The sequence below is a fragment of the Blennius ocellaris genome (genome assembly GCF_963422515.1).
Source record: "Blennius ocellaris genome assembly, chromosome: 9".
Lineage (NCBI taxonomy): Eukaryota > Metazoa > Chordata > Actinopteri > Blenniiformes > Blenniidae > Blennius > Blennius ocellaris.
In genome coordinates this window covers 15,156,877-15,184,463 of record NC_137658.1, presented here as the reverse complement: position 1 = coordinate 15,184,463, position 27,587 = coordinate 15,156,877, and the positions used below count along the sequence as shown (strand labels likewise).

The 27,587-nt window shown below is 42.7% G+C and overlaps 1 protein-coding gene across 3 annotated transcripts in view; it reads left to right on the top strand.

The window, feature by feature from the left end:
- Positions 1 to 27,587, top strand: part of LOC308134456 (rho guanine nucleotide exchange factor 9-like) — a 46,876-nt gene that overhangs the window by 9,773 nt on the left and 9,516 nt on the right. For 2 of the 3 annotated variants that reach the window (XM_080502196.1, XM_080502198.1), the window contains exons 4-10: positions 16,727 to 16,906; positions 18,271 to 18,360; positions 19,555 to 19,755; positions 22,880 to 23,059; positions 23,347 to 23,579; positions 24,493 to 24,622; positions 26,202 to 26,333. In XM_080502196.1, coding sequence (XP_080358322.1) covers positions 16,727 to 16,906; positions 18,271 to 18,360; positions 19,555 to 19,755; positions 22,880 to 23,059; positions 23,347 to 23,579; positions 24,493 to 24,622; positions 26,202 to 26,333 — 1,146 coding nt within the window. The remainder of the gene's footprint in view (positions 1 to 16,726; positions 16,907 to 18,270; positions 18,361 to 19,554; positions 19,756 to 22,879; positions 23,060 to 23,346; positions 23,580 to 24,492; positions 24,623 to 26,201; positions 26,334 to 27,587) is intronic. The other variant, XM_080502197.1, reaches the window with a different exon arrangement.

Sequence of the window (27,587 nt, the reverse complement as noted above, 5' to 3'; positions counted from 1 at the left end):
AACAAGTGCATAATAGTGGTTTTAAGCAGAGGAAATGATTTATTTGTGCACAAAGTGAGTGCAGTGATGTCACTCCTGACTGAAGATCACAGCTGTGTGTGATTGTGTGAGTGAAGCATCTTTTTTTCCCTCTTAACCTTATACTTAACACTCTCTTTCATGGCATGGATGACTTCTCACTAAACCGTTAAACTGGTTTACCTATTTACACAATACCCCGTATTTGGAAATCCACAGATCGTACTGCCGATAAGGCTGCAGGCAGTTTCATCAACTCAGAGGGAATTCATGCACAACTTCAGCTTCTGATGAAAATTAAAAAAAAACAACAACAAAAAACAATGTGCATCCAATAAAATAGACATATGGCATTCTTCCCTCTCGGAATAGCATGAAATGAAGCTTGATTTACTACAGTCCTGTAAAAAGTGTGCTAAAATGTGTGAATTCAGCCCTCTTTACATAAATGTTAACAAACTATCTGTTTGTGTGTGTGTGTGTGTGTGTGTGTGTGTGTGTGTGTGTGTGTGTGTGTGTGTGTGTGTGTGTGTGTGTGTGTGTGTGTGTGTGTGTGTGTGTGTGTGTGTGTGTGTGTTTGTGTGTGTTTGTTTGTTTGTTTGTTTGTTTGTTTGTTTGTTTGTTTGTTTATTTGTTTGTTTGCATTCATTCACAGCATCTACACATTAGGCTTCGTGATTAGATGGAGCCCATAAGTGGCTGGTACGTAACAATGAAAGTGACAAAATCATAGCTGTTTAGTAACACACAGGAGATTCTGAAAAGATTGCAGGAATGAAAAAAGAGAACAGTACAGAAAACATATTTTAATTTAGTCTGCCAATAATAGCTGTGTGGAGCCAGATGAGGAAACGCCTCTCACCACTACAACAGCAGCATCTCTGCTAAAGACTGCGTCTATTTGCACCAAAACCAACGCAGTCATAAACAATTTTTAGACATTTTAAATCACATTAAAACACAGGTTCAATATTTTCTATTCAATAAGGTAAATGCGGAATATTGAATATATATATAAGATTTTACACATGTATGTGTGCAATATACATGAAATCTTTTCGAAGATCAGGCTCAAATTGTTTATGTCAACGACATCGGCCAGTTGTCATGTTTCGTGTCTTTATTGAACTCTAGATGTAAACGTTCACATCAGCCAGTTTTTGAAGCCTGAAACTCTCACTGTAAACTCCCTGTGACAAATAATGACGTGGACTAAACTCGTCCAATAGCTGCAGATTACATGTTGTGGAGGAACTTTGGACGAGTCTTCATAACAGAATTGTTTTGCATTTTATTTCGAGCTTAAGAATAAAACCAGGATATTTTGAAGCCCTTTTCCTTCCAGGACAGTTTTCAGAAGGGATGCACGGTGGGTTAGTGGTTAGCACTCCTCCTTCATCGGGAGAAGGTTGTGGGTCCAAAACCTTTCTGTGGGGAGGAGGAAGAAAAGAAAAGAAATAGAAAGTGTGCTATATTGATCAGTTGGGGAAGATATTTCTCCAGATTTAACCTATCCTATTCATAGTTGACCTCAACTGGCATGAAGTATAATGTAGTTTTTCTGAATATACATAAAATGCTGGACCGCCAGTGACTCATCCAATGGGCACAAGGTTGTGTTTGAATGGAGGGGGTGAAAATCATTCTCTTCACACTTCAACTATGTACAGAAGTGGTCTTGGCCGAGAGCAGGGGTCTCCAACTCCGGTCCTCGAGAGCCCCTGTCCGGCATGTTTTAGTTCTCTACTTGCTTCAGCAGACCTGAATCTAATGATGATGTCGTCGCCAAGGTTGTGAAAAAAGTCCATTAACAAGCCAGTCATCATATTTTAAATACGTACATCACCTCATGAGCATGCCAAGCTTCCACTAACACTAACTATGCAATTGAGCAATCGTAATGATAATAAAATGCAAAGCTCTACAGTTGTTCACTTTGTGCTGGCGTGACACAATGAGACAGAAGCTAACTGCCTCTACAGTGTTCTGCTAGTTAGAATGTATCCTGCAGGCCTCTGTGAAAGACGGGCTGGATTTTTATGGCAGCTGCCACTTCTTGTATACATTATTTAGCTTAACTTTCTGCCTCTGACCTCCCCGACTCCCTGCTCCACCACATGCGGCATCACAGAATACCCTGAATCACATATAGGTATTATGCAACCTCCCTTTCTTCTTTTTCGTCTTCACTCTCCACCCACCTCCCTTTTTCATACTGACCCCATATAGCTCATCATCTTTCCCTCCCTCCCTCCATCACCCCCTTCTCTGTTTTCTCATCCCCTCAAATGAAGTCCCCCCCTCTAGGTTTGTGAAAAACACCTGCTTCCTGCGGTCATGGTGTTTCTATGTGCGATAGCACGCAAGTCTCTGCGAGCGTCCGTGCCCGAGTGCCGTTGTGGATTCGGGGCGACGGGCTTGTTTGGGAATGTTTTGCACGCTATCAGGTGCAGTCAGCAAAGTCTTTGATGGCAGGAGCCGACCTATCAACTAAAAGAACAGCACTCAGAAAGACAGAATACCAAACAAGCCTTCACCCAAATATGGTTTCACTGCAGAGTTTTGCATTTCAATCTGCTGTTCTGCTTTTGAGCTCTTGTGGCAAGGAAGCAAAGAGAATGTGAAATCGCTCTTGCTCAGAGGGCAGGTGGAGTTTTGTAACCACCTCCGCACCGTTCACCCGGATTTCCAAATCCAGGGGAACAGCAGTTCATTGGGAGTGGGCTCTTCGTAGCCCGACTCCCGTGTCTCAGGTGATGCCAGAAGTGTGACAATAAAAATCTAAATATACAATATTTTACCAACACAGGCCAAACAAGGCATGTAAATGTTGCTGTCAGAGAATTCGTGAAAAATAGAAGGGCTCCTCTTTCTACCCTCCCCACTGTTTGGGGCCGCAGGTGGCGGGCGATGCTCTGATGAATGGTGACATGAGCGAGCACGCTCACTACGCTCACAACCAGCAACAATGCAATTGCTGGTTTAGAAAAAGCAACCAAATCCTCGCAAAGGTCCTTTGGCTTTATTCCTCGTGCCACAGCTGGGGTCTCAAATGACCAATTATTTAAGTACACGTCTGCACTGATGCAGAACAGAAACAGAAACTGGAAAAAAATTAGATTGGAGATTCAACAGAGTTCCTTAATGCCTGTTGTTTTTGTTTTTGTTTTTTTTTTTTTGTTTCAGTTTGCGGAAAGCTGCTGTGCTGCGTTCGGGGAGCTTGTTACAGTGTATTTTAGCAGAAGGGATTGTTTTGCCTCCATGAGAATATGTAACTTTTTTTTTTTTTTAACAGAATTCTCACACTGGTCCTTTAAATCACTCCACTCCTGAGATGTTTCGAGGAGGTGGTTTAATAAGCTTAGAGTTGAGGAGTCAAAAACCAAAAGAAAGAGCCTACTTTTTAGAGACAGAGTGGGTGAAATGCTTTCATTATCTCATCATTTATATGTCTCATTTTTATTATTAATAAAATGTAGTACACAATATAATCATGTCTACAGAAATAGCTATATAATTGGGGGAATGTGCATATTTGATTTCCAATGAGACGAGAAAATTGCAGCCTTTCATGAGAATGTGGGATAAATATGAAGCCGCAGCCAGCAACTGCTTTCTTTAATCCAAACAGTGGTAATGTGAGTATCTTCAATCTCATTTAGTTTCTTTATAGAGGTACAGAAGGACTGTGTTGACTTGGACTTCTGTGTACAACTATAAATGCCACAAATACACTTTTGTTTTCTCTCATTAATCACAACAGCACCATTACATTTTGTCGCATAAGTGAGGATTGCGGGTGAAGGGTATATCAAGTATGCTTGTAGTTTTTTGTGTCTCTCCCCAGCAACCTTGTCTTCAAAAACCTGGTTTTATTCCACAAGAGACTTCCTATACCTTAAGTTCAGGCGGTGTTTATTCACAGACTTTCTGCCTTCAGTTCTTCTGGAGCTGCACAATGTTACGCAGTCTCACGAGGGGCCGACACGGAGAACACAGTCGCAGGGTGGATTCATCTTGTTCCACCGTCTCAGAACACACAGATATTGTTCTGATTCATCATTAAATTACGATTCTCCTTCTCTGGCCCCATGGCTACATCGTGCTTGGGCAGGAATATTTCTGCCAAAGCTGTGAGACAGAGGAATGGCATGATATTGCTTTTTGATGCATTTAACCATTGTTTCTTCACCCTACTTGGCACAGCCTCTCTCCTCTGCCTCAGCTGTCTTGGGCTGTTTCTCAAATCTGTCCATGCTCTGACCCATTGACTTGACTTAATACTGAAAGCCAAATTGAGCTGAACGAATAAACAGCTGATGGATGAACAATGGTGACAAAGCTGCGTTCAGGAAAAGTCCAGCAATTTATTTTTAGGGCGCTTTGTGGCTGCAGGGCCTGGGAGGAAGCAGGAAGTCAGTGTGGTTGCCGTGGGGACAGGAGGAGAAGAAAAGAATTGGAGCAGACTGGAGGGGAAATGGGTGTGGTGGGCTTTGCCTCCCATTAGTGAAATACCTACTGACCACAAACAGCCTCATTTGCAAGCTCTGAAATGTCCACCGTTCTTCAGAGATGATCTGAATGTGATGCTGGACAGCAGAATGCAGGCATGGCCGGCTCAGTACTTACTTTGAATGGTGATGAAATAGATAATAATGTTGGGCAGTTGATCCCAGAGCTGAATGAGCTTTTGCCCCCTCACGACAGAAAGGTCGAGGACAGGGGTCTGCAACCTGCGGCTCTGGAGTCACATGTGGCTCTTTGACACATTTCTAATGGCTCCCTGCAGCTTTCACTAAATTATACCTAAATAAATATTTTCTCTGCGTTTTATGTATTTATACTCCAGACTCGTTTTCAAAATGACTTGTATCTCTCGGATAAAAATGGCTTTTTAAAAAAATGGCCAAATAACTAAAATGAGAAAAATAGCTCAAACCACAAGAATTGATAAAATAACAAGGATTTTTTTTTTAAAGGGGAAAAATCCATCCTTTCTGTATTTATTTTAGTCACTGTTAAGCCTTGTGCATATTAATATTTAAAATTACTTCTTCAATTTTTATCCTGTCTTATTTGGTATTATTCATCTTTATTTATATGTATCTTGTGTGGAGCAGTGGAAAAATCAATTTCCCTCTGGGATTAATAATCTATTCTATTCTATTCTATTCTATTCTATTCTATTCTATTCTATTCTAAAAAAAAAAAAAAACAATCTGAAGTGGAAAGGAAGGATAAAACCACTGAAGGCATGTTCAAAATCTGCTGAAAATGTCATGAAATATTTACCATCCCAAATTTAATTGAAACTTCATAAATGTGACATAAGAGATAGTTATTATGTGTTTTTTTTTCTTCAGAACTACTGTATATATGAAAGTTTAGGAGCTGCGTTCGCCTCATGGATTACACACCGAAATTTTTTTTATTATTTTGTAAATCAGTTTAATCTGTGGTCCGTTTGAAGTGGTCTTGGTCATCAGTTATTAAAGTAATGCTTTACTAATGTTGCATTATATTTATACTATCTTTGACTTCCACGTGCGAGGTGCGTGTCATTGTGATGGATGATGTCAGGATTGCAGCAAACGACTGCTGTCTCAAGAGCGGCGCTTCCTGCCTACATCCATCCAGGATTCTAACTATTATAGAACTTGCCCCGAGGCATACATTGGAAATTGGTGCTTTGTGACAGTATTACTTGTTTCTTTTCTGTCAGCGCAACATCAGCTGAGCATTATTCAAGGCTTTGTGCTCCTGTTTGTGTGGGGTATGGATGAGCAGGATATTGAGGTGCACTGGATGTCTGGAGGGAGTCCAGTTTGGGGACACGAGATTGGCCTGATTATCTCCTCCCCTTGGCTTAATTGGACCTTGATATTCAGCTTTCACTGGAATAGTTCTCCCGTGGGAAAAGACGGCCGAGTCAAGTGTTGAGTTTGCTGCTGGTTTTGTGGATGGAGGACAAGGTCATTTGTACACGGGAGGACGAATGGTGAGATCACAAAATTGTCGGTTTGGTAGAGTGCTAGCTGTAATTGCATCATGTCAGGCTCATGATGTGCATGCACAAGCAGAAGCACTTTTCACATTGTGTTTTTCGGCTGCCCCCTCCAGGATCCGTGCAGCTGATCGTGTGATTTGCCTTTGTTTGATTTGGCACAAGGTTACATGCAGTATGATGTCACCTGAGGGGTCGGTGGTTAAGAGCCTTGCTCTCAGAGCCACAAGAGGGATTTGAACCACTGGTTACATTGCTTCTCTGATCTCTCAACTAGCACTAGTCCTCAAAAGTTTCCTGATTATTTATCCATCTTTTGGGTTTAAGGCGAGCATTTCATGCCCTCGGGCATCATGATGCACAATTTTAACCATTTGGATGAATATTTCCTCTTCATCTAACCATATGTTCTAATTGAATTTCTCCTTAGATGGATTTTAGTATTCAAATTAAATTTTTTTAATAGAGCCAGAAAAGTTTCACCATGACAAAAAAGTACAGATTCATTTATTTATTTAAATTTTATTTCTGCTTGTTTTTGGTTGAAAAAATTTTTCAACCAAAGTCCTGGTCCTGGTAAAAACTTTCAAATATGTAATAATTAGCAGGATTTTAACATTCAAAAACCAGTTTGATTACATGGTGCGAAATGATTGTTCTGCTGTGTTGATTGTGGAAATATAAAATAAATATCTATTGATAAATCCAACAATGAGTAAAAAATGGTTTCAGTGAAATTGTGAAAATAGTATTACTGCAGTTTATTTTGATACAGTATGATCACTGAGAAATTACAAGAATTTTCTGTGTGGGCTTCCAAAGGTTTATGCAGGAGACATTTTTGTTCTTAATGATTAAAGATGGAGGTAAATTATACTGATAGTTGGGGGTTGAAATATGTCAAGTTATTGTTTGCACTTAGCTTCAAAACCAAGGTTAACATTATAATGATGACAGAAATGTATTGCATTTCCTTGTGGGAATAAAAAAAAAACGAGGCCGTGTAAAAAGCACAAAGTGGCGTATTGGTTAATACTCAAGAAGATGTATTTATTCTCATTGTATAAGTCCTCTTAATAACTTTTAGTCCTTTCAGATGGTTTTGACATAGATATAATTACATTTTATAGTGCCTGATTGCTTGTATTTGTATCATTAGCCTCAAATCAACACTAAAACCATCAGTGCATAACATTGGAAATCCTGAAAGAGATGTGACTTGTGTAGAATATAATGCTCTTTTGGTAACCACAGACTTATTAAACATGGGATCCTCTTTCTGGTGGGAGATATTCTGCAACCACCCTCAACTCTTGCCCTCTTGTGTATATGCATGAGTATATTAGCATTGGTGTCTGCGCAGATTTAGACTTTCAGATGTGACCTTTGTTGTCTAAATGTCAGGGAGATTGGAGAGGGAGCCCACAGAGGTAGAGCAGGCTTATGTAATCTGCTCGCTCTGTGTTTCTCACACACACACACACACACACACACACACACACACACACACACACACACACACACACACACACACACACACACACACACACAAACACACACACACACACACGCATGCACGCACGCATGCATACACACACACACACATGCACAGACACACAAGCACAAGTGCAAAATGTGGGGAAAAAAGCCTGTTTGAGGACGGTTGTCATATCTCAGCTGTGATGCCTTGCGCTCCTCTCTGCTCACTGAAAGCTGGGCTTTCACTGAGCCTTTGCTTTTATCAGCATGTATGTGTAGAAAGTGCCCTGGAAATTATTTATGGCTTTAAAAATACTGATATATTGCACTCCTTTGGTTTTATTCTTCTAAACCTATTCTGAGGTCTTTTGATCCATCCCAGCTCTCAGCTGAATGTGAAGACATTGTAGTTCGGGAGTGTGAGTGCCGGATGGTGTAATAGGTGGATGCCGGTGTGAAGGATGAAGAATGATGAAGTGATTCTCCTACATGAATTTCTTTTGCCATCACGTCGCGTCGGCCAACAATAAGGAGCTGAGATGTACTCCTATGCTATATAATGCTCACCTTAGCTATCAGCGTGCACATGAAGGCGACCATAATGACAACATGCATCCCTGCATCTTGTCCTGTCACTGACAACACTTACCCTGAAAGAACGCCTGCAAACCAGGTGCTGAATACCAAACATGGCGCTCCTGTACAACTGAGAGCGGCTGTAAAACCTATATTTCTCACTTCTTTAAAGAGGTTATCACCTGACGTTTGTAGGGATTCTCAGTCAATTCCAGTAACACTTTTCTTTATGTGGAGTTTTAAGTGTCAAAGCATCCATAAACACCCTGCAACACAATATGCTCTGCCACCAGTCATAGATATGCTCAGTACACTTCCAACACTGATACATTTGCCCAAATGCCCAATTGTTTCTTGGCCCTGCAACCTGTTTGATAATGTATTTTTGTGCAAAAGCGACAGTTGAGAACATTTTTCCTGTGAATGAACAGCTGCAGCAGGTTTATACTGACATGTGGATGCTTTACCTCTTCACTGACACTGGCCTGCTGTTGTAATAAGCAGGATTTAAGGCTGGCTATAAATACCATTATACTGTTCCGCAGTACCTTCCACTTCTGTTGACAAACATATTTTTTAAACTATATTAACATCACATGGTTCATTTGTGACCTTTGACATTACACAAAGCCGAAACTATATTTATATTGTGAACCTGTGTGTCAATTAGGAAGCAGTTTATATTTGTATTGCTTCTATCTACTGTGTGTGTCTGAACATCTTTTTGATATTGGCAAGTCTTACTGCTTCAGTTGATTTTGTTGCTTTCTCGAACTGTAATTTGGATTATTTGAACAGCCAATAGTGGTGCATTGGTGGCGCTCTTGACCTTGAGTGTGTGGCCCCCTCATTCAAATCCCAACTGTAGTAAAGTTGTAAAAAGTGTACAATACAAGTCACATCCTGTGAAAGGGAGACGTGGAATAATCTGTCAGTGACTGAAGAACTACATTAATGCTGTGTGTGACATTAATCTGGCTGCCAATGGCTTTATAAGAAAGCAGCATTGACACAAAATCTAGGCACCTACCAATATTAATTATCAAGTCTTTTCTCTGTGTCAACTTTGCACTGTAAATAAATCAATGTTTTTTTTCTTTTCGCTGAACTTATTGCTGTATGATAATATGTTGCCACACTTTCACATGCTGTGTGCACTTTTACGCTCAAATGTGGTTCATAGTAAATATATCCCCTTATTGAATGATCAGTTCAATGTCAGCTGATCTCTTTATGTGGGAATGTTCTTCAGTGCACTGCAACAGCCAGCAAGTCGTTGAGTCTGGTGTCAACTTACAAGCAAATGATGCTCCTTGTGAGCAAACTGATAGAGAGACCTCCTGGGTGATGACCAATCAGAGGAATGAAGGCTGAGAAGGAGGGAGAGGTTTAAAGAGACAGAAGAAAACGGAGATGCTGCACTGGCCAGTCGATGACATATAAGGACTTTCACAATGTATGGTCTAATATGGCAGCTTTCCTGAGGAGATTTTCCTGTAATCCATCCAAATTTCCTGTAATCCATAAAACATACAGTCTTACTACTGCAACATTTTGTTGGAACCCCCCCTGCCAAAAACTGATTTAAGAAAAACAGTCGAACTCTTTATTTGTTTTTTTACTTTGGTAGAATCAACATGTGATCATCGGTGGATAATCATTCAAATCTTTCCCATAATAATTTCAGCTCCTTCTTTATATTTCTTCTCCACATTTAATGGAATACCTTAGTTATCAGGACAAATTTAAATTTCCAATAAATGTAATATCCAGCTCCATGCGGCTACTCACTCGTACGTGATGTTTTTGTAACGTTATCATTTGTAGCACTCTGGGTAAGTTGTGCCTGTACAGTGTGATAATACACAACCTGCCCACTGATACCCCTGTAATGTTTCCAGCTGTGCTGTGATTGATGGTATTGGAGAACCCAGAGCTAATTAAAAGGTGTTGTTGTGTTATTTCAAGGAGTCCGATCAACTTTAATTATTGAGTTAGTTTGCATCTTCAACCTTAACTTTAGAGGGGTGGTGAAGGCCAGTAACCTCTCAACCTTGGTCCTATAGGGCTGGACCACACCACTGAGTAGATGATTTTGAAATGAATGACTTCTAGAGAGGGCACATTGAGGTGGCTCCGTGTTGTACAAAATGGAAATTCAGTTGAATATAATATCAAGTGGACAAGCGCACTCAGATTAATGTGTGGCCACTGATAAACCTGCAGAAGACGCTGACATTATGCCAATAAAATTATAAGATGGTGATCACTCTGAGGAACATGCATCCATTATGATGACATTTATTCCCCTTCATCGCACAGCCCTTAATGATAAATGATAAATCACGGCACGGTGGTATTTTTAGATCGGGGGTGGGAGATGAATGAGGTTATGATTCTGGTTTCAGTGGTCGATGTAGTCAGCGAGGGGGCTGGCTGAGCCCCTCCCCCGGCTGTAGGTGATGGCTGATGCCGGCAGTCTGGCAGGAGCGCGCTGATCGCCGCCGTTAACGCAGGACCGCCTCCCCGCCGCACAGCCGACCGTCCCCCGGTCCCCGCTCCCCCGGAAGGCTGCTGGGCGGCTGCAGGCACCCCGCGGACAGCCGCTCTCTTGTTTTGCTCGGAGGATCCGTTGGCCCCGGGCCGGGAGTCGCTCGCTTTTTACAGGGAGGAAGGCGAAAACACCGGCAGGTGTTTGACTAGCGGGGAGAAATCGCGGTGCAGACTGATGACGATGATGATGGTGAGGATGATGCATCTCTTCCCGTGCCTTTATGAATTGCATCGCGTAGTGTGAAGATACGTAGGGGCATCGGGGTTTTTTTTTTTCCTCCTTCTTCTTCTTCTTCTTCTTCTACCTCCATTCTTCTTCTTGTTCCTCCTCCTCTTCAAGTCTTGCCTCGGCGTAACGGAGGATTTCTCGGTCGCTTTGAGGCTGCGTGTCTAGAAGCGGGGAGCGGAATAAACCGAGAGCGCATCTCAGCGGCGGCAGCATCGGCCCGCAGCGCTGCGCCATGGCCTTGGACGTCCAGACTTGCGCGGTGTTTACGGTGATCGCGGTGTTGGTGCTTGTGAACGTGCTGTTGATGTTCATCCTCGGTACACGTTAAATGGATCTGCGCCGCTTGGGGCCCGGTTCGCAGCGCACCACTCTGTCGCTCGGGAGAGGAGAGAAAGGCGGTGCGCGTTGGTCGAGAGCGGGGACACCCGGCGCTCCATCGCGGCTACGCGTTGAAATGAATGACGTTGGTACAACATAATGTATTTCTGTTTCTCCCCCCCCCACCCACCCCCCACTTTTCTACCCCCTCCTCCTCCTCCTCCTCCTCCTCCCCGATCCTCCGTTATGTCTTGTCTCCTCTCACCGTTTGTGGTAGTTATAGTGTTGTCTGGTGGTGGTCGGTGATCCAGATTCTGTGGTGCTCCTACCTTTACTGTGCTCACTGGAAATTCATACAAACATGCCCCCCCCCCCCCCCCCCTCGTTGATGTTTTTATTCTGTCATAATTAGACTGTTAGGTGAATAATAATAATAATTTAAAAAAAGATCTGATGGTGTGTGTTTTAACCACAGCCTACATGCTGCGTCAGGACTTGTTTTTCTATTGTGATCCACTGTAGCCACATCCACAATATGGCAGCTCATAGCTGTGCAGTGATCTCTGCACAGAAGTTAATGTGATATTTGTAGCGAATAGCGATGCCAGTGAGAGGCTCGTGCTTGCTGACGGCGGACTCTGGAGGAGCATTGTAGTCTCAGCTGAACAGTAACCAGCAGCAGGCAGGGCCAGGCCTTAATAAAGGAAGGGCCTCCGTCACTCCAGGTTTCCCCCATTTTAGATTCAGCTAAACTCAGCTCCCATTTCATAGCCCCCAATATTCACATTTCTCCCTCCTGTTTGCACTGTTTCAACGTGACACCTGCCTCTGAATTTGGCACAATATCACACCTAATAGTGGGAAATATAAATTGCATCTTCATGCCTGCATTCAAATGAAATATCAATGTCAGGCAAAACTCCCTTTCCCTCCCATTTTCTTCAGAAGTGCAGTGGTTTGGTCTATAATAAAGGCTTGGAGGCAGGTGTCATGAATGTTGAATGAATGTCAGAAATAGATATGCTAAAAGCCTGTCCCAGAGCTGTCCATGACAGTCCTATTAATAGGGATGGTAGATTGGTTCAGGTTTTTTTTTAAAGATACTGTATGTGCTCTTTCTCTCTCTCTTTTGTTCTCTCTCTTTTGCTCTCTCTCTCTCGCTCTCACTCACGGCGAAGTGCTGTGTGTTTTCAGTGTGTGTGTGTGTACTAAAATGGTAAATGTTGAACTGTAAGTGTGGAGAGAAATGTTTGAAAGCCATGTATTATGAACACAGATACCTCCATCACATGCCCTGGCATGTGGGCTGGTGTTTTCCTCACTGTGGCACAAAGTACAAGCATGCTCCGTTTATAGATGCCCCACAGGACTCTCTCTCTCTCTCTCTCTCTCTCTATATATATATATATATATATATATATATATATATATATATATATATATATATATATATATATATATATATATATATATATATATAAAAATCAAAATGTCACAAGAGCATGATGCATACTGCAGTAGCTGCGGCTCTCGTTGGTAGAGGTGATGAGAAGGGGCTGCGTGCAGATGTGTGTTCACATGTAAGCATGTGTCAAGTAGTGTGTGTGTGTGTGTGTGTGTGTGTGTGTGTGTGTGTGTGTGTGTGTGTGTGTGTGCAAGAGGTATTCTTGAGTGGGTGTTATCTGTTGTTCCTCTCTGAATCTTGAGTCCTGCACACGTCCCAAGTGTTCACACATTTGTGATTCCTCCAGGGCAGGTGCCTTCTAATAGAGTTCCGTTAAATGCTGTGCAGTCAGAAGTGTCAATGTGCAGATGGTGTGTGCAAGGGAGACAACAGCGTGTGCGAGGATGTGTGTGTGTGTGTGTATGAGTGAGCATGTGTGTATTCCTCACCGGTTTTTAGGCAGAGCATCTTTGATTGGCTCCCAGACTCAGGATATAAGTGTATTACATAACAGGGTTGGCAGACACAGGGAGGACGGACCGCGAGACTCGCTCAGTGCATTGGAAAGAGAAGCCTCTTTCTGGAATACAGCAGCTTGTTACTTGACATCTTAGACTCGGCTCTCGCGGAGGACCAACACCTCACCCATCTTCCAAAAAGAAAAAAGAAAAAAAAGAGGGATTTGATTATCATGATTGTATGAACCGGACTTCTCCATGCATACACTCTCCGAACAGTTTCATGCCACAAACATGGTAAGGCTGGCTAAAGGCGTGTGTGTGTGTGTGTGTGTGTGTGTGTGTGTGTGTGTGTGTGTGTGTGTGTGTGTGTGTGTGTGTGTGTGTGTGTGTGTGTGTGTGTGTGTGTGTGTGTGTGTGTGTGTGTGTGTGTGTGTGTGTGTGTGTGTGTGTGTGTGTGTGTGTGTGTGTGTGTGTGTGTGCTATAGGTGCTCTGCTGCAGCTGTGCTGTGCTATGGCTAGAGACAGAGGAGGATGTTGGAATGCAGTGGATCAGCCAGTGCAGTGAATGCTGATGTGTTGTGCAGCAAAGATGATATAAGCAAGTGAATGGGCTTCTTCTCTTCTTTAATGTTTCCTTTTTGTGCTCCGTGTCTGTGTTTAAAAATGTGTTGGAATTCTGAACAGAGAGCAGTGTCACATGTGTCAAATGTATAGGGGCTATATTCCTCTGCATTCATTTGCATTGACCCAAATACAGATTTTGCGGTTTAAAGGGGACCGTGTAGCCCTCTGATCTTTGATGTTGTAACTGCAGTGTAACTAAAATGATGACATAGGTCATTATAGCCACGATAGACACAGGTAACGATGAGCAAGACCTCTCAGCGTTGGTCTCTGTGTGTTTACTGTATGCCATTTGATCAAGCTAGGTATGGGGCCGTTCTAAAGCAGGGACGGGTAAGATTGATTATGTAATGCTTTTAATTTATTCAGACTTGTAGAGAGGGGGAAAATGGGGGGATGCAATATATTGGAGAGGGCAGTACTGATCTCATTAGAGAGATGGAGGGATGAGGGGAAGGAGAGAGCTGAGAAGAGAGGAACATTGGCCGTGAATGGATCGCTGTCTCTCTGCCTGTCGCTCTTTCTGTCTGTTGCCTGTATTACAGCAGATTGATGGGGTATGGAGAGATTGTGTTTGTAGTGAATGGGGCTGAAAATGGAGTGGTGCTCTGGGGAGGATGGGCAGGGCACGAGGCAAGACTGACCTCAGTGCCAGGGCTCATCTGTTCACTGAGCTTGTTCTGTGGGACGGTTTTAGGCCGAGGGTCCATGTATCAGATGGTGATGATCAAGTACAACTTATTTAACTTGCACTGACTCATTGCTACAAGTTCTTTTTAATTTTAAATATGATTGTGTAATAGATTATTTAAATCAAATCCCCTCTTCTGAATCAGTGATGATGTTTTAATGTTTTTAAGCACTATTCATTGGTCATGTTTCCATGGCAGTGTGACATGTTTTTGCGGTAATCCTCCTCTCTTCCTGTAGTGGAGAGTTTTGAGGTATAGGATCCAGCTATTGTTACCCCAGCTCCCAGTCCAGAGGGATGCTTGATCAAACAGACGTGCCTGGTTTGCATCTCTGATGCGTGTAAATCTGCATGCAGAGACCTCTAAAGTGTGACTTTGCATTTTGCGAATGATCACTTCATTGTGACTTGCTCATTTCAGATGTTTTATTATTTCATGGAATTGTGTGGCGCCTCTCTCTCACACACAAACACACACAAACACAGACACACACACACACGCTCCTGAAAACGTTATAGTACATCGCAAAGTGTCCCTGCCTTCGCCCATCATCTTGTCAATACCGGCGAAGCATCCTCATCTGTCACCATGACGACGGCTGCTCTTTCTCTTCTAGACATGCACGTCCCTCCTTGTGTTTACTCCCTTGGCTCTGATTGGCTTGTACCCACCACCCACCCTGTAGCTGTCTTTGTGAGCTATCGGGGGAAGTGGGCTTGTCCACAGGTTGAAGAGGCCAGCGGAGCTGCTGAGTCTCAGAGCCGAGGTCCTCATGGGGAGTTTCAGATGAATACAAACACACACATGCAAAACACACAAATGCACACGAGGGCACTCACAATCTGCTTTCTCAAGAGCATTCTTGCAAACACACCACATCAGCAGGAAGGTGGAATAGCATTTTTGAGTGAAAATGATGAGGGGGAATTTCAACATGTTTTCTCATTTTGTGAATAATTAAAAAACGCCTATAGCTTAATTTAAAAACCGCTTCAGCCTAATGTGCAAAGCTCTACGAGTTAGTTAAAGGCTAATTGTGTTTCTGTCCATGTGACATCCGAGTCTCCAGGCTTTTGATAACTCCTTACCTAGAGCCTAAGTGTCTCCTGTCAGGCTCGGTTAGCGCTGCCTAATCTGCCCACGGCCCCGGGGACCGGATGCATGGTTAGCTCTCTGGCCGGGAGAATGCTGATGAACACTGCTTCGGAGAGAACAATTGGAACAAACACTTGGAATTGTGCCACAGATGCGTACACGGCTGTAGTGCATACAAAGTTGGAGGAGTGCGGCTGCACGTGCGCACGTATGCATGGGTGTGCACTCCTGTCGTGGGTGTGATGGATGGCGCCGCTGCAGAGTGATGATGTCAGAGCCCTCTCGGCTGTCCTTTAAACGAGGACAACCTTTAGCCTTTTCACAAATCTCCAAGGAATACTCATCCCCTCACTATAACCGTCCGATGCCCATCACGCGCGTTCACCGACGGTTTACACGGTGTAAACGTTTACTTTCAGTGTCGCATAATGTCCACATTATTAATTCATGATTTTGAAATCAATAGAGTAGATTTGATGAGTCATCCTTCTACGTTAGGTGGAAGACAGTGCTGCAGATAAAACAGCGAGCCTTAGTGACATGAAGGAAAGCAGATTATCCCTTCACATTTGTTTGCTCCTCAGCATTTATGTTACATTAACACATGTAATTATTCTAATGTCATGATGGGCCAATTAGCGTCTCTGTGTGGAGACTGGTGCTGTGCCGCTGAACACTGTTGTTTCTCTACTAACAGCTAGACCTTTGCGTGTGTGTGTGTGTGTGTGTGTGTGTGTGTGTGTGTGTGTGTGTGTGTGTGTGTGTGTGTGTGTGTGTGTGTGTGTGTGTGTGTGTGTGTGTTGCGTGCGTGTCGTTGCATTGCGTTGTGGTCATGTTGTATTCCTACTCCTCTATGAGACACTTTGCATTGCCTCGTGTTTGAATTCTGCTGTCTTAATGAAACTGACATGCCTGGAGTGTCCTGTGGTCTGTGTTGGCTATTGTGTTGGTGTATTGGCAGTGCCTTTCCATAGCCGCTGCTACCAGGCCCTGGCTGTGAGAGTGTGTATTTGCACCATTAGGAATCTTGAGTGGGATTATCAAGCTCAATTTGCACAAATTTAAGCTAATGAAGTGTGACATAGTCATATCTGATTGAGACACTGTTGTAGGTCTTGTGGTTTGTGTATTGTTCTGATCAGTGTGTGATGTTCATCCCTGTCTTAGTGGTGGCTTCAGGTGATGAGAATAAAGCATAAGGTGTCCCCTTGTCTCTTCTTCAAATGTCTTCAGTTGATAAGTGGAGGCTCAATCGTCAACGCTGAGGCGGTATGGGACCATGTGACCATGGCGGACCGGGAGTTGGCGTTTAAGGCCGGCGACGTCATCAAGGTGCTGGACGCCTCCAACAAGGACTGGTGGTGGGGCCAGATTGACGAGGAGGAAGGATGGTTTCCTGCCAGCTTCGTACGGGTGAGTTAGCTGCAGCCATGGCTGGCCAGCGAGCACAGGAACAACAGACGCCCATGCACACACAGAGATGGAGGAACATGAACATATGCGCTCGGGCTGATGAACACACACATTGGAAAGTCCACAGGCACAAGGATTTTTGTCACACTCACAAAAAGAATCACACGCACCCACACACACACACACACACACACACACACACACACACACACACACACACACACACACACACACTGATGATGCTTGTTCCACAGATACACAATTAAATAATGCTGTATTTTAACAGTAATTAAGACTCCAGAGATCAGCTTGCTGAATGTCTTCAGGCACAATGGAACAACGACGAGGAGCTCCCCCACTCCCCCTTTTTTTTAGCTTGGCAGCACCTCCGTGTTTTACCTTTGAAATCTGATTAAATGTACAATAACAATCTTCACGTTGAATCATGATTATGTAATGTCACCCAGATCACAGCTAAAGACACTATGCACACAAGTTTCATGGAGCCACAGCTTATTATTTCACACTTTTGACTTGCTGTACTTTAATTGGATATTGGAAGCTGTCCGTACAGGATGTATGTATATTGAGCGTAACGCCACAATGGGGCTTCGAAGTTCCCTCTGCTGAAAGTGGAAATCTCAGTGGAAGACATGCACTTAGTGGCCTCAGCAAGAGAGGTATTCTTTCACCTATACGTTCACTTTTTAGGTTTTCTTTTTTAAAGTTTAATTTTGAGGATTTAAACCTACACATGTTTATTTTGGGCTTCTATTTGCAGTGGTGTTAGTTTGAACTATATTATTTTAAAAGGTGTTCCTGATTTTTTTTTTTTTTTTTGCCATTTTTTGATACTGCAATGAATTTCGGTCGAGGACAACACCACTCCAAACTGCAACCCAAAAAAAACAAAAAACAACGACAGTCTGATATTCTCAAGAAACTGAACATTTGTACCTTTGTAAAGGCAGATTTTTTTGACTACAATCTGAGCCTCAAATCTGCAATGGAAATTGACACAACAAGTAAAATACAGAGGGGTTAATCTTTTTAAGACATTTCTTTTAATGAGATATTTAAGGTTTTTCCATATATTTGACAATGACCTCTATATTATCCATGCAGAGTACTTGCATGTACCTTGCAGTTTGCCTAGAGGTGATATTTATTCAATAAAGGAAGAATTGGCACCCTTGGTATTCACATTAAAGCACCCCCCCCCCCTTTCCCAACCCCAGACACTCCTCATGGCCATTCCCACCTCTCCACCCTTTCCATAATCACTCCTGAGAGGGCAGGGCAGACAGGCTGACTGACTGTCAACCAAAAAGTATCTTTCTGTTCTGTCATTCTCTCTCTCCAAGGTGGAACCCCACCCTCCTCAGCCCCAAACAAAACAGGTTTTCTATATCAACCCCATAGCAACTCCACGGTTCCAAAACACCACGTCAAAGGTGCGTTTTTCCCAGCTTCATCCACCCATCCAGCCTGCCCGCCCACCCGCCCGCTCCAGTCTGTCCAACGCAACGTACCCTCAACATTTCCAGACATTAACGTGCCCATGACGTTATCACACCATTCCTCAACGGGGTCGATAGAGAGGTAGAACTGAGGAGTCAAGAGTAAAGCTAAATGTTAAATGTCTTCCTAACGGCTTTTTTGGGAGGTAAAATTCTACAAATGTGTGTGGAGAATAAGATGGATTTCTGAATAATTTTTAAGATTCTGTTTCCAACATGAATCCTTTTCTTCTTCAGTACTCTATTTACTATTGACTCTGACTAATACTCAGTCTTAATGCTGCGCTACTAGTTCTCGTCTGCAGTCAGTGCTCTACCACCCGTTACTCTGCTTGTCTGTGGCGCTACATTCCTCATCTTGTGTTTGGCATTCTACCCGTCGGTTCTTTGATGTTCTCTCGGCAAACTGTGTGTCATCAGGTGTTGGCTGCTGGGCATCTGAAACCACGCTCACTTGGCCCTTTTCCTCTCTGAGCGAAAGTGGAATACACTGCGTATGTGGGTCTGTGAGTGAGCGTATGCGTGCGTGCTTGCGTGTGGAGATCACGAGGTGTGTGTGTGTGTGTGTGTGTGTGTGTGTGTGTGTGTGTGTGTGTGTGTGTGTGTGTGTGTGTGTGTGTGTGTGTGTGTGTGTGTGTGTGTGTGTGCGTGCGCGTGCGCGAATGTGCATGCATATGTGTAGCGGGGTGGGCAAGGTGAATTTTTTTTTTCTTTGGTTTGTTTTGTTGGAGTCACACACAGTGCATTGAACGTTCTCAGAATATCTTCAGTCTTGGAAAGACTCTTTCTCTATCGTATGTATTACTCTGGAGCACTTGGGCAGTGTGCAGCTAACCTTTCTAAGTTTTACTCACTGTCCAAGCTACTGGAGATCGTCCATGTGAAGCTCTGTGTGTGTGAGGCGTGTGTTTATGTATGTGTGTGTGCATTCATGCTCATACTGAAGAGTGCCTGAGTGACACTCATGCAAAGTTTTTACAGCAATATTAATTGTTTACTCATGATGGTTTTGTTTTGTTTTAGTACACTCAACAGTACACATCTCTTATCCAAGTGCATGTGGCTCTGTGTGTGTGTGCGTGCGTGTGTGTGGTGTGTGTATGTGTGCGTGATCGTGTTTGTCCTCAGCTGTGGGTGAACCAGGAGGACGGAGGAGCGGAGCCAGCCGAGGGGACCAGCGAGGTGCAGAACGGGCACCTGGATCCAACCAATGACTGCCTGTGTCTGGGCTCGCCCCTCCAGAACCGAGACCAGATGAGAGCCAACGTCATCAATGAGATCATGAGCACGGAGAGACACTACATCAAGCACCTCAAGGACATCTGCGAGGTATGAAACATGTGCATACATCCACCAACACGCACGTGCACACAAGCTGCTGCTGCTGCAGTGCTTCCAGCCAGAGCTGCACAGGTGAGGATTAACTGCACCGAAAGAGGAAGCTGCGTTTTTTTTATTTATTTTTTTATGCTACACAAGGATTTAGCATAAATTCATAACACTCCCACAGTCACACTTTTATTCCAGGCATATTTTTTTCTTCTTTCGATTGCAAAACAGTCTAAATATATTTCTTTCTTCTTTTTTTTTATGTGGAATCACAATATGTCAGCTGTACACAGTCATTCTGGCAGTCCAGATTAAATTTGTCTTTATACTATGAATCATGCTGAAGTGAGAAGCTCAAATTCACACCTAATAACATGAAATGAAGGCTTTTCGTTTTATTTTCACCATTGCAAACCTTTAGTGACGCCTCAAATAGAAACCCAAATTGAAATCTTAATCTAAACTCTAATCAGCAAATCAGTAAAATACATTGATTGCATTCGAACTATTCCTTGAGTTGATGTCATCTGGCATCTGGCACAGCATAGATAACAATACAAATTTCACAAACTCAGTGGATTCCTCTCAAACTGTAACAGCTCATCTTTAGATTGAAAATAACCAGAGTTTAAACACAGCTGGGAGACACCACATTGATTTATGTGCTTCAATATAGCAGAAGTATAGTATTATTTTCAATTCCAAGAGTTCTTTACCTACACTTCTCCCGTAGTAGGAGCTTTATGAATCAGTCACAATAACATTCATGAATCCTTCTAGTCATAAAATATTAACATCACAAGTTACACATTTAACTCATTAAGTACTTTTTAATAATTGCTTTGAAACCATGGTGTCTCGTATATTTCTGTCTCATTAGCACACTGGGTCTGTTATAGCTTTGTATTGATAAAAATGTGTGCACATGTGAAGGTTGACCTACGAATGGAATGCCCTGAGAATTAAGTCAAATATCATGCACTGTCGATTTTGCCTTCATGAATATGGATCATCGAGGACATGTACAAGTTCATGTAAAATACTTGGAGGAGGTGATGCTAGTGGGTTAATGTACACCACAGAAAGTGATTTAGAACCCAAATCCTTGGGTTGTTTATCATTGTGTCTGTTTTTATTGTGTTGGTGTTGTGACGAGAGACATTTCCTCCGCTGGCTCCCCATGACGTTTGTCACAGATTTTATTATAAGTCTTTTCATATTTGACCTTAAATTTTGTCTTTGTGAGCAATCATCTCCCATAATCCTGTTTTTCCTTGTTATATTTTTCTAAATTCAGATTTATTTGTTGAAATGCTTCCGCCACCAACACATCCAACTCCAGCAAGTCACATTATTGTTTTGGTTGTGAGAGTTTCATTTGGTCACTCCATGGCAAACATGTTTGCTTTCTCCCAAGCAAACATGGAAGAAATAGTTTCCAGCTGATCGATCTCATTTAAACTGTGTCTAAACCCCTTATTTGAATATTCATATTTGCACGTGATACCAGTCATGGTGTTATTCTTAGTAATTCACCTGCACAACCTCTGCATTTGCATACTTGCAATTTAGTATGCTTTATAGAGGATCTTGGTGAGTTAGACCCTTCCTGTGTTTACAGTGATTGTGTTTAGCTCTGTGTCTTTGGATTCTATACATCCATGATATTTATATGTTTATGGATGTAGACAATTGCTGTGGTTTGACTGACTGGCATCTAAAATCAAATTATCCTGTTGGTCTAAATATGAACATAAGATGACCCTTTCTGTTTTTTGTTTTTCTTTATGAATACATGGTTGTTGTTTTATGAAATTAAGATAAACAGCTCTTGTTGATATATTTAAACACTGGTAATGGGAAACAGATGCATACATAGACACACTTCACAACTTAGCTGAACTTTCCTCCTTAGCTTTCCTCCAAGCTTTGATTCACTTAGTGCTCCTTTTACGGCCCACCGAAAGATTCTAGAAACTACATTTTAAAGCATTTAAACAACTTGTTACTAACAATTTAGCACAACGACAAACACTAAATAAGATGGTCTTGGTAAATTGTGTGCACATGACATTAGATTGACTTGAATCCAGCTTGCTATATATATATGTATATGTGTGTCTTACATTCATACCAACACAGTGGTATTATTTGGTTTTGGTTATAATCTTGGTCATGTCATATTTTAAAATTGATTTGAGATGTTAAAAGAATCAGTAATGCGGTCTAATATAAGTGCATCTTTGTTTGATAGACTTGCAAATGGCTTCTCTTTTTAAACTATTGGAACTAACATTAGGTTGACACATGAGACCAGTAACATGAGGTGTATAAAAATCACTTAATATGCTGCATGTAGATCATTTGCATACATTATGTAAAAATAAAGTGGAAGCAGCTCCACATACTCATCACTTCTATAGAAACAAATGGCTATGGGAATAGAAGAAAGCAAGCGTACTGTTATGTACAGGAATCCACACCCAGCTGCTGGTTTCCTGTAAAGCAATTTGAGACAAATTCACAGAAACACCAGCTTGATTCTGTTTGGGACGGAGAGGTTGTCTCACACTAAAACAGCAAACCTTTGCAGTACTCTTGCTTTGGGTGCTTTGGTATGGCAATTTTAAATGTCTGTATATTTTGCTCATGTAATCATCTTTCCCTAATCCTCTGTACACCCTTCATTTGTTCTGCAAGCGAAATGTGGTGTTTAAAAATAGTTGCAATAAAGTGTAAATTTCACCTTTTCACCTCCTCCTGGGATTGCTAACATGCAGTACGCTTCACATTAGCATAAACATGCAGAGACGTGTTATCTATGCTTGGACGAAGACGTGAATAAGAGAGGTTGCTGTGGACTGGCTAGAAATATAGAACCTAGATGGGAAAGTTTCCCTAATGTCAAAATGTTTTCATAGTGTCAACAGTGCACAGTTTTTTTTCTTGTAGAATTATCATTATTTATACTTTAATTTATTACCTACTGTTAACTTGATGGAAAAGATGGGAAATCAGAGTCTTATTTCTCATTATTAACAGCATAAAGGATTACATTTGTTAGTGTGAATAATGTTTGATTTGTTCCCGGCCTCACGTAGCTTTTAATTCATGTTTTTTACAGGGCTACTTGCGCCAGTGCAGGAAGCGTGTGGACATGTTTAATGACGACCAGCTCAAGGTCATCTTTGGGAACATTGAGGACATATATCGTTTCCAAATGGGTTTCGTGAGAGATTTGGAGAAGCAGTACAACACGGAGGAGCCGCATCTCTCTGAAATCGGGCCATGCTTTTTAGAACACGTAAGTATGAGATTGGAAGAAATACCTTTGCACTGTCCAGCCAGGAGCAGCCATGATCATTAATAATTTTATTCAGCCTGTTATCACCCGATCTTAAACTAATGATCTTGTTATCGTGAGATAACATTGAAATTGTGGAGGTAATTAAGTCCCCCCCCCCCCGCAAATCATTTATCCTAAGATAAGGAGATAATTAAGTCATGATCCTGAGAAAAGAGCTGTAAAGAATGTAGGATCTGTAGGCAGCCTTTGTTCCTCATTACCCTCCCTCTTTCTCCACATCACAGCAAGATGGCTTCTGGATCTACTCAGAGTACTGTAACAACCACTTGGACGCCTGTATGGAGCTAAGCAAGCTGATGAGGGATGGCAGGTACCAGCACTTCTTCGAGGCCTGTCGTCTCCTCCAGCAAATGATTGACATCGCCATCGACGGCTTCCTGCTCACCCCTGTCCAGAAGATCTGCAAATATCCGCTGCAGTTGGCTGAGCTTCTTAAATACACTGCACAGGAGCACAGGTACTGAACGCAGTGGCCGAGATCACATTTCATCTATCCAATGTGCTTTCGTGGTGATTTTGTTGCTTCTGAAAAAACAAGCCGTTACCGATGCATCCAGATGCGTTGTGAGTGTATGTCAGTGCAGCTGTTGCAGGTGATTCGTGGTTCGTTCTACTGAAATGGAAATGACTCGTGCACGAGCTGAAACAAAGGTCGTGCAAAAGCAAATCGGTTTCATGTCGGTACTTTAAACATGATTTTGGTGCTTTCTGCAATCAGCATGTTCCACACGTCACACATGCAGCAGCACAGAATCCGACGACTAGGAATAGGAACATTTGCGGATGAGCTCCCATGCATATACGTGAGCTTCCAGCACGTGCAAAACCCACAGAAACATGGTGTAAGTGATTCAGCGTGTCGCAGCCGGCTCCAGGTCATTCACAAACCATGCGTTCTTAGCCAGGGAGGGACAGGTGCCAGCTCTGCCAGCGAAGCCTGCCAGTTCACAGTGTTTGACTGTGAGGAGCTGCGGAGGATCTGCCAGATAGAGGCCCATCGCTGTCACACAGCCGCGCACAACGCTGTCGACACATGCGAAGACGTGCACGCAGCCACTTTCAAAATAAGGATCGCTTCCACAGCACATCGCAGCCTGAGGGCCCAATCCAGCTCAGTTAGCACAGACGCAGTTAGACTAAACTGTGAATGGGGAAAGCGGCTGATTGGAATTAAACAGCAGTGTGTTGTTTTGAACGCGGTCCAACAGACTTATTGCTGTGACTTGAGTTTATAACCCTTGTCTTTAATAGGCCAGTCTGTATCATTTACTACTGCAACATTACATGTCTTCTAGTGGCCAACCTCCAAGAGCTATAACTTTACCCTTTAACACTCCGGAGTAATTGTGTGCGTGCTGTGTCTGTACTAGTGACTATCGATACGTGGCAGCGGCCCTGGCGGTAATGCGGAACGTCACTCAGCAAATCAACGAGAGGAAGAGGAGGCTGGAGAACATCGACAAGATCGCCCAATGGCAGGCATCCGTCCTGGACTGGGAGGTATGTGCACCGGCTTGTATGTACTTCATACTTTAATAATCACCTAAACTACTTATTTGAAGAACAAACAACAGTCATGGTTTCCCTCTGAGCCCCGATTGCTGCAGTGCATCGAAGCACCGATCTATCCACTGCTCACCCCCCCCCCCCCCCCCCCGTCTCATAACACCACTTTGTATGTAAGAGCCTGTTCTCAGTCCGACAGGACAGAAAGAAGCAGCACGTACTTACCCCCGGTTACTATTAATGACCCCTGTTAGATGAAACTGTAAACTACAATGCTGGCGCTTTTAGCAAAGCGACAATTATCACCACCCCCATCTGCTATCAGCCTCAAAGCACATTTGGCTGTTACAAGTACAAACAAAGCAAGACTTCTCCTTGGTGTTGCTTCCCACTGCCACGGACAGCTGTTGGCAAGTGAAGGACTGAAGTTTGACGATGAACCTGCAACGTTTCTTCCAGATTAGTACGTGAACAGCTATCGAAGCCCTGTCACTGTCTATAGATTAGCTAAAAACTGAGGGTTGTCGGTGCGTGTTGGAATCGTTGCCATGTTTCTTCACTCCTGCTCTTTTCTGCCACGTAACAAAGCCATTAGTGCCCCAAGTCCACTGGATATTGATGCACAGTTCAGAGCAGTGCCTTGGTTAGCTCCACACTTCTCTATCCACACAACAGAGATAATGACAAGAAGGAATCAACGCGGGCAAACAGACCTTTTTGAATCTTTTATTCAAATCTTTAGTGAAGCTAATTGTGTTGATTTTGCTGCAGCTGTTTTCTCGTTGCTTTGTCTCTAGAAATAGAGCTGAACAAGCTATAACTTAAAGGGGAACGATGTGAAATATAAGTTGTGCTTCTGTTAAATATTGGGTAATGATGCTACGTCATGTTAGTCTGTCCTCCGCCATGATTTGACACCTTTTTGGTCATATTTTTGTTTGATAATAGCATTTCTAGCTATGGGGCAACTTGAAAACTTGTGATGAAACTCTGAGATTAGACCCAGACTTATTTTGTGTCATTTTGCTTATTATTGGAAGTAATATTAGTTCACGTTAAAATATAATGTTGAATGTTTTACCTTTAAGCTATAGTTTGAGGGTGTTTTTTTTATTCTTTCCAACACCTCAGTCATTCCTCATATATTCAAAATGAGAAATTTCCAAGTCATTGCATTATTGTGAGTTGGTTTATTTAACAAGCACTGTTATATTAAACTTTCAACAAACTGATAAAAGTAATCTACTGTCGCACTTTAAGAGTGAGATGTGATTTTCAACAATAACGCAGCTATTCCAACATTATTTAAAGAAGTAAATACTGTTGCTATTTGACAAATTAGGACAGCTATATTCATGTTCCAATTAAATAAATTAAACATTTTCTCCACTGAGGTACCACATGTGACAAGTTTTTACTTTATCCATTTTTCATGGGCCTTCTGATCAGACCTGGAGAGCCTGAGATATATAACTGCTTATAACTGCTAACCATGATGAGTAAACTTGTGACTCTACCATGAAGGCTTTTTTGTTTGTTTGTTTTCATTTGTTAAATGTTTATCTACGTTTAGGGGGATGATATCTTGGACAGGAGCTCGGAGCTCATCTACACCGGGGAGTTGTCATGGATCTATCAGCCGTATGGACGCAGCCAGCAGAGAGTCTTCTTCCTTTTTGATCACCAGCTGGTCCTCTGTAAGAAGGTAGGCTCGCTCTTTTCCCTCCCTCACTCCTTTCTCCTTATAGTTCCGCTCCTTCCGTTCATTTGAAGACACGGTTGGGTGAAAGCAAGCTGATGAGCTGAAATGCATCCTCAAATCTGTGTTCTTGAAAGTCGCTGTATATCACATGGCTGCCGCCGACAGGGACGCTTGAAGACAATGTGACTTCTTACAGCGTCCGCCGAGAACGGCAAACACATTACATAATGCTGCATGAGACGCACCAGCCCTTAGTGGAGACGCGTTCAAATCCTCAGCGCCTCTCACAAAATGGAGCTATGGTAGTTTGGGCTCTAATGCACCGAGGCTGCGCTCTCCTGTCAGACAAATGTTCACGCTTGACTAGATTGGATACATGCACAGAGATACAGACGCAAATGCAGACAGACAGACACAGACATACACAGAGGCCGGGTAACCGCATCATCATCATCATCATCATCATCATCATCATCATCATCATCTCTCACACACACACACACACACACACACACACACACAGACAAACACACACACACCGAGGAGCAATCATTTCATCACTACACGGGGGGGGGGGGGACTAAAAAGGCATAAAAATACCCAGTTTTTATGTCTTTCTGCCCTTCCCTCCTCCCTAAACCTCCCCCTCTCCCTCTGTATCACTCTTCAACATCTCTAGCACCGCAAATGAAATCCAGCGTGTCTGCGGATCACCGTGTGTCGTCGCTGTTCTCATCCACTGCTTAAAGTCAGCCACAACATGCACTAAATTATAAATTCAAGTCTTTGTTTTAACTCATCCACATGTATAGGGGCTCCGAACATCCCTCAGGGGGTGTTCTGGAAATGTTGCATGTATCTTCTCCTCTCATCTCGTGGAGAGACAAATGTGCATCCATGTGCTGATTAATAGATGGCAGATCTTTCTCTCTATTTTTCTTCTCCTTCCTACCTTCCTTGCCCTCGCAGTACAAATTGATGTTCGTTGAATCCAAAGGTCATGATGAGCATTGTCTCACGTGCGCATCTTGTCCTTTTAGATGCTGGAAATGACGTTGGTTAAGGTTATTTTAGTTTGGTTTAAACTAGTGGAGCTAAAATATGAAGCGATTTGTCCTATGAGGAAAATCATCAAGCGATCACATTAGATAACCACGATATTTATGTTATTCCTGCTCTGTCGCACAAAGACAAGCCATAACATTGTGACCACCAAACGATGACGTGAACAACAGTGAAAATATTTTTTATCGTGGT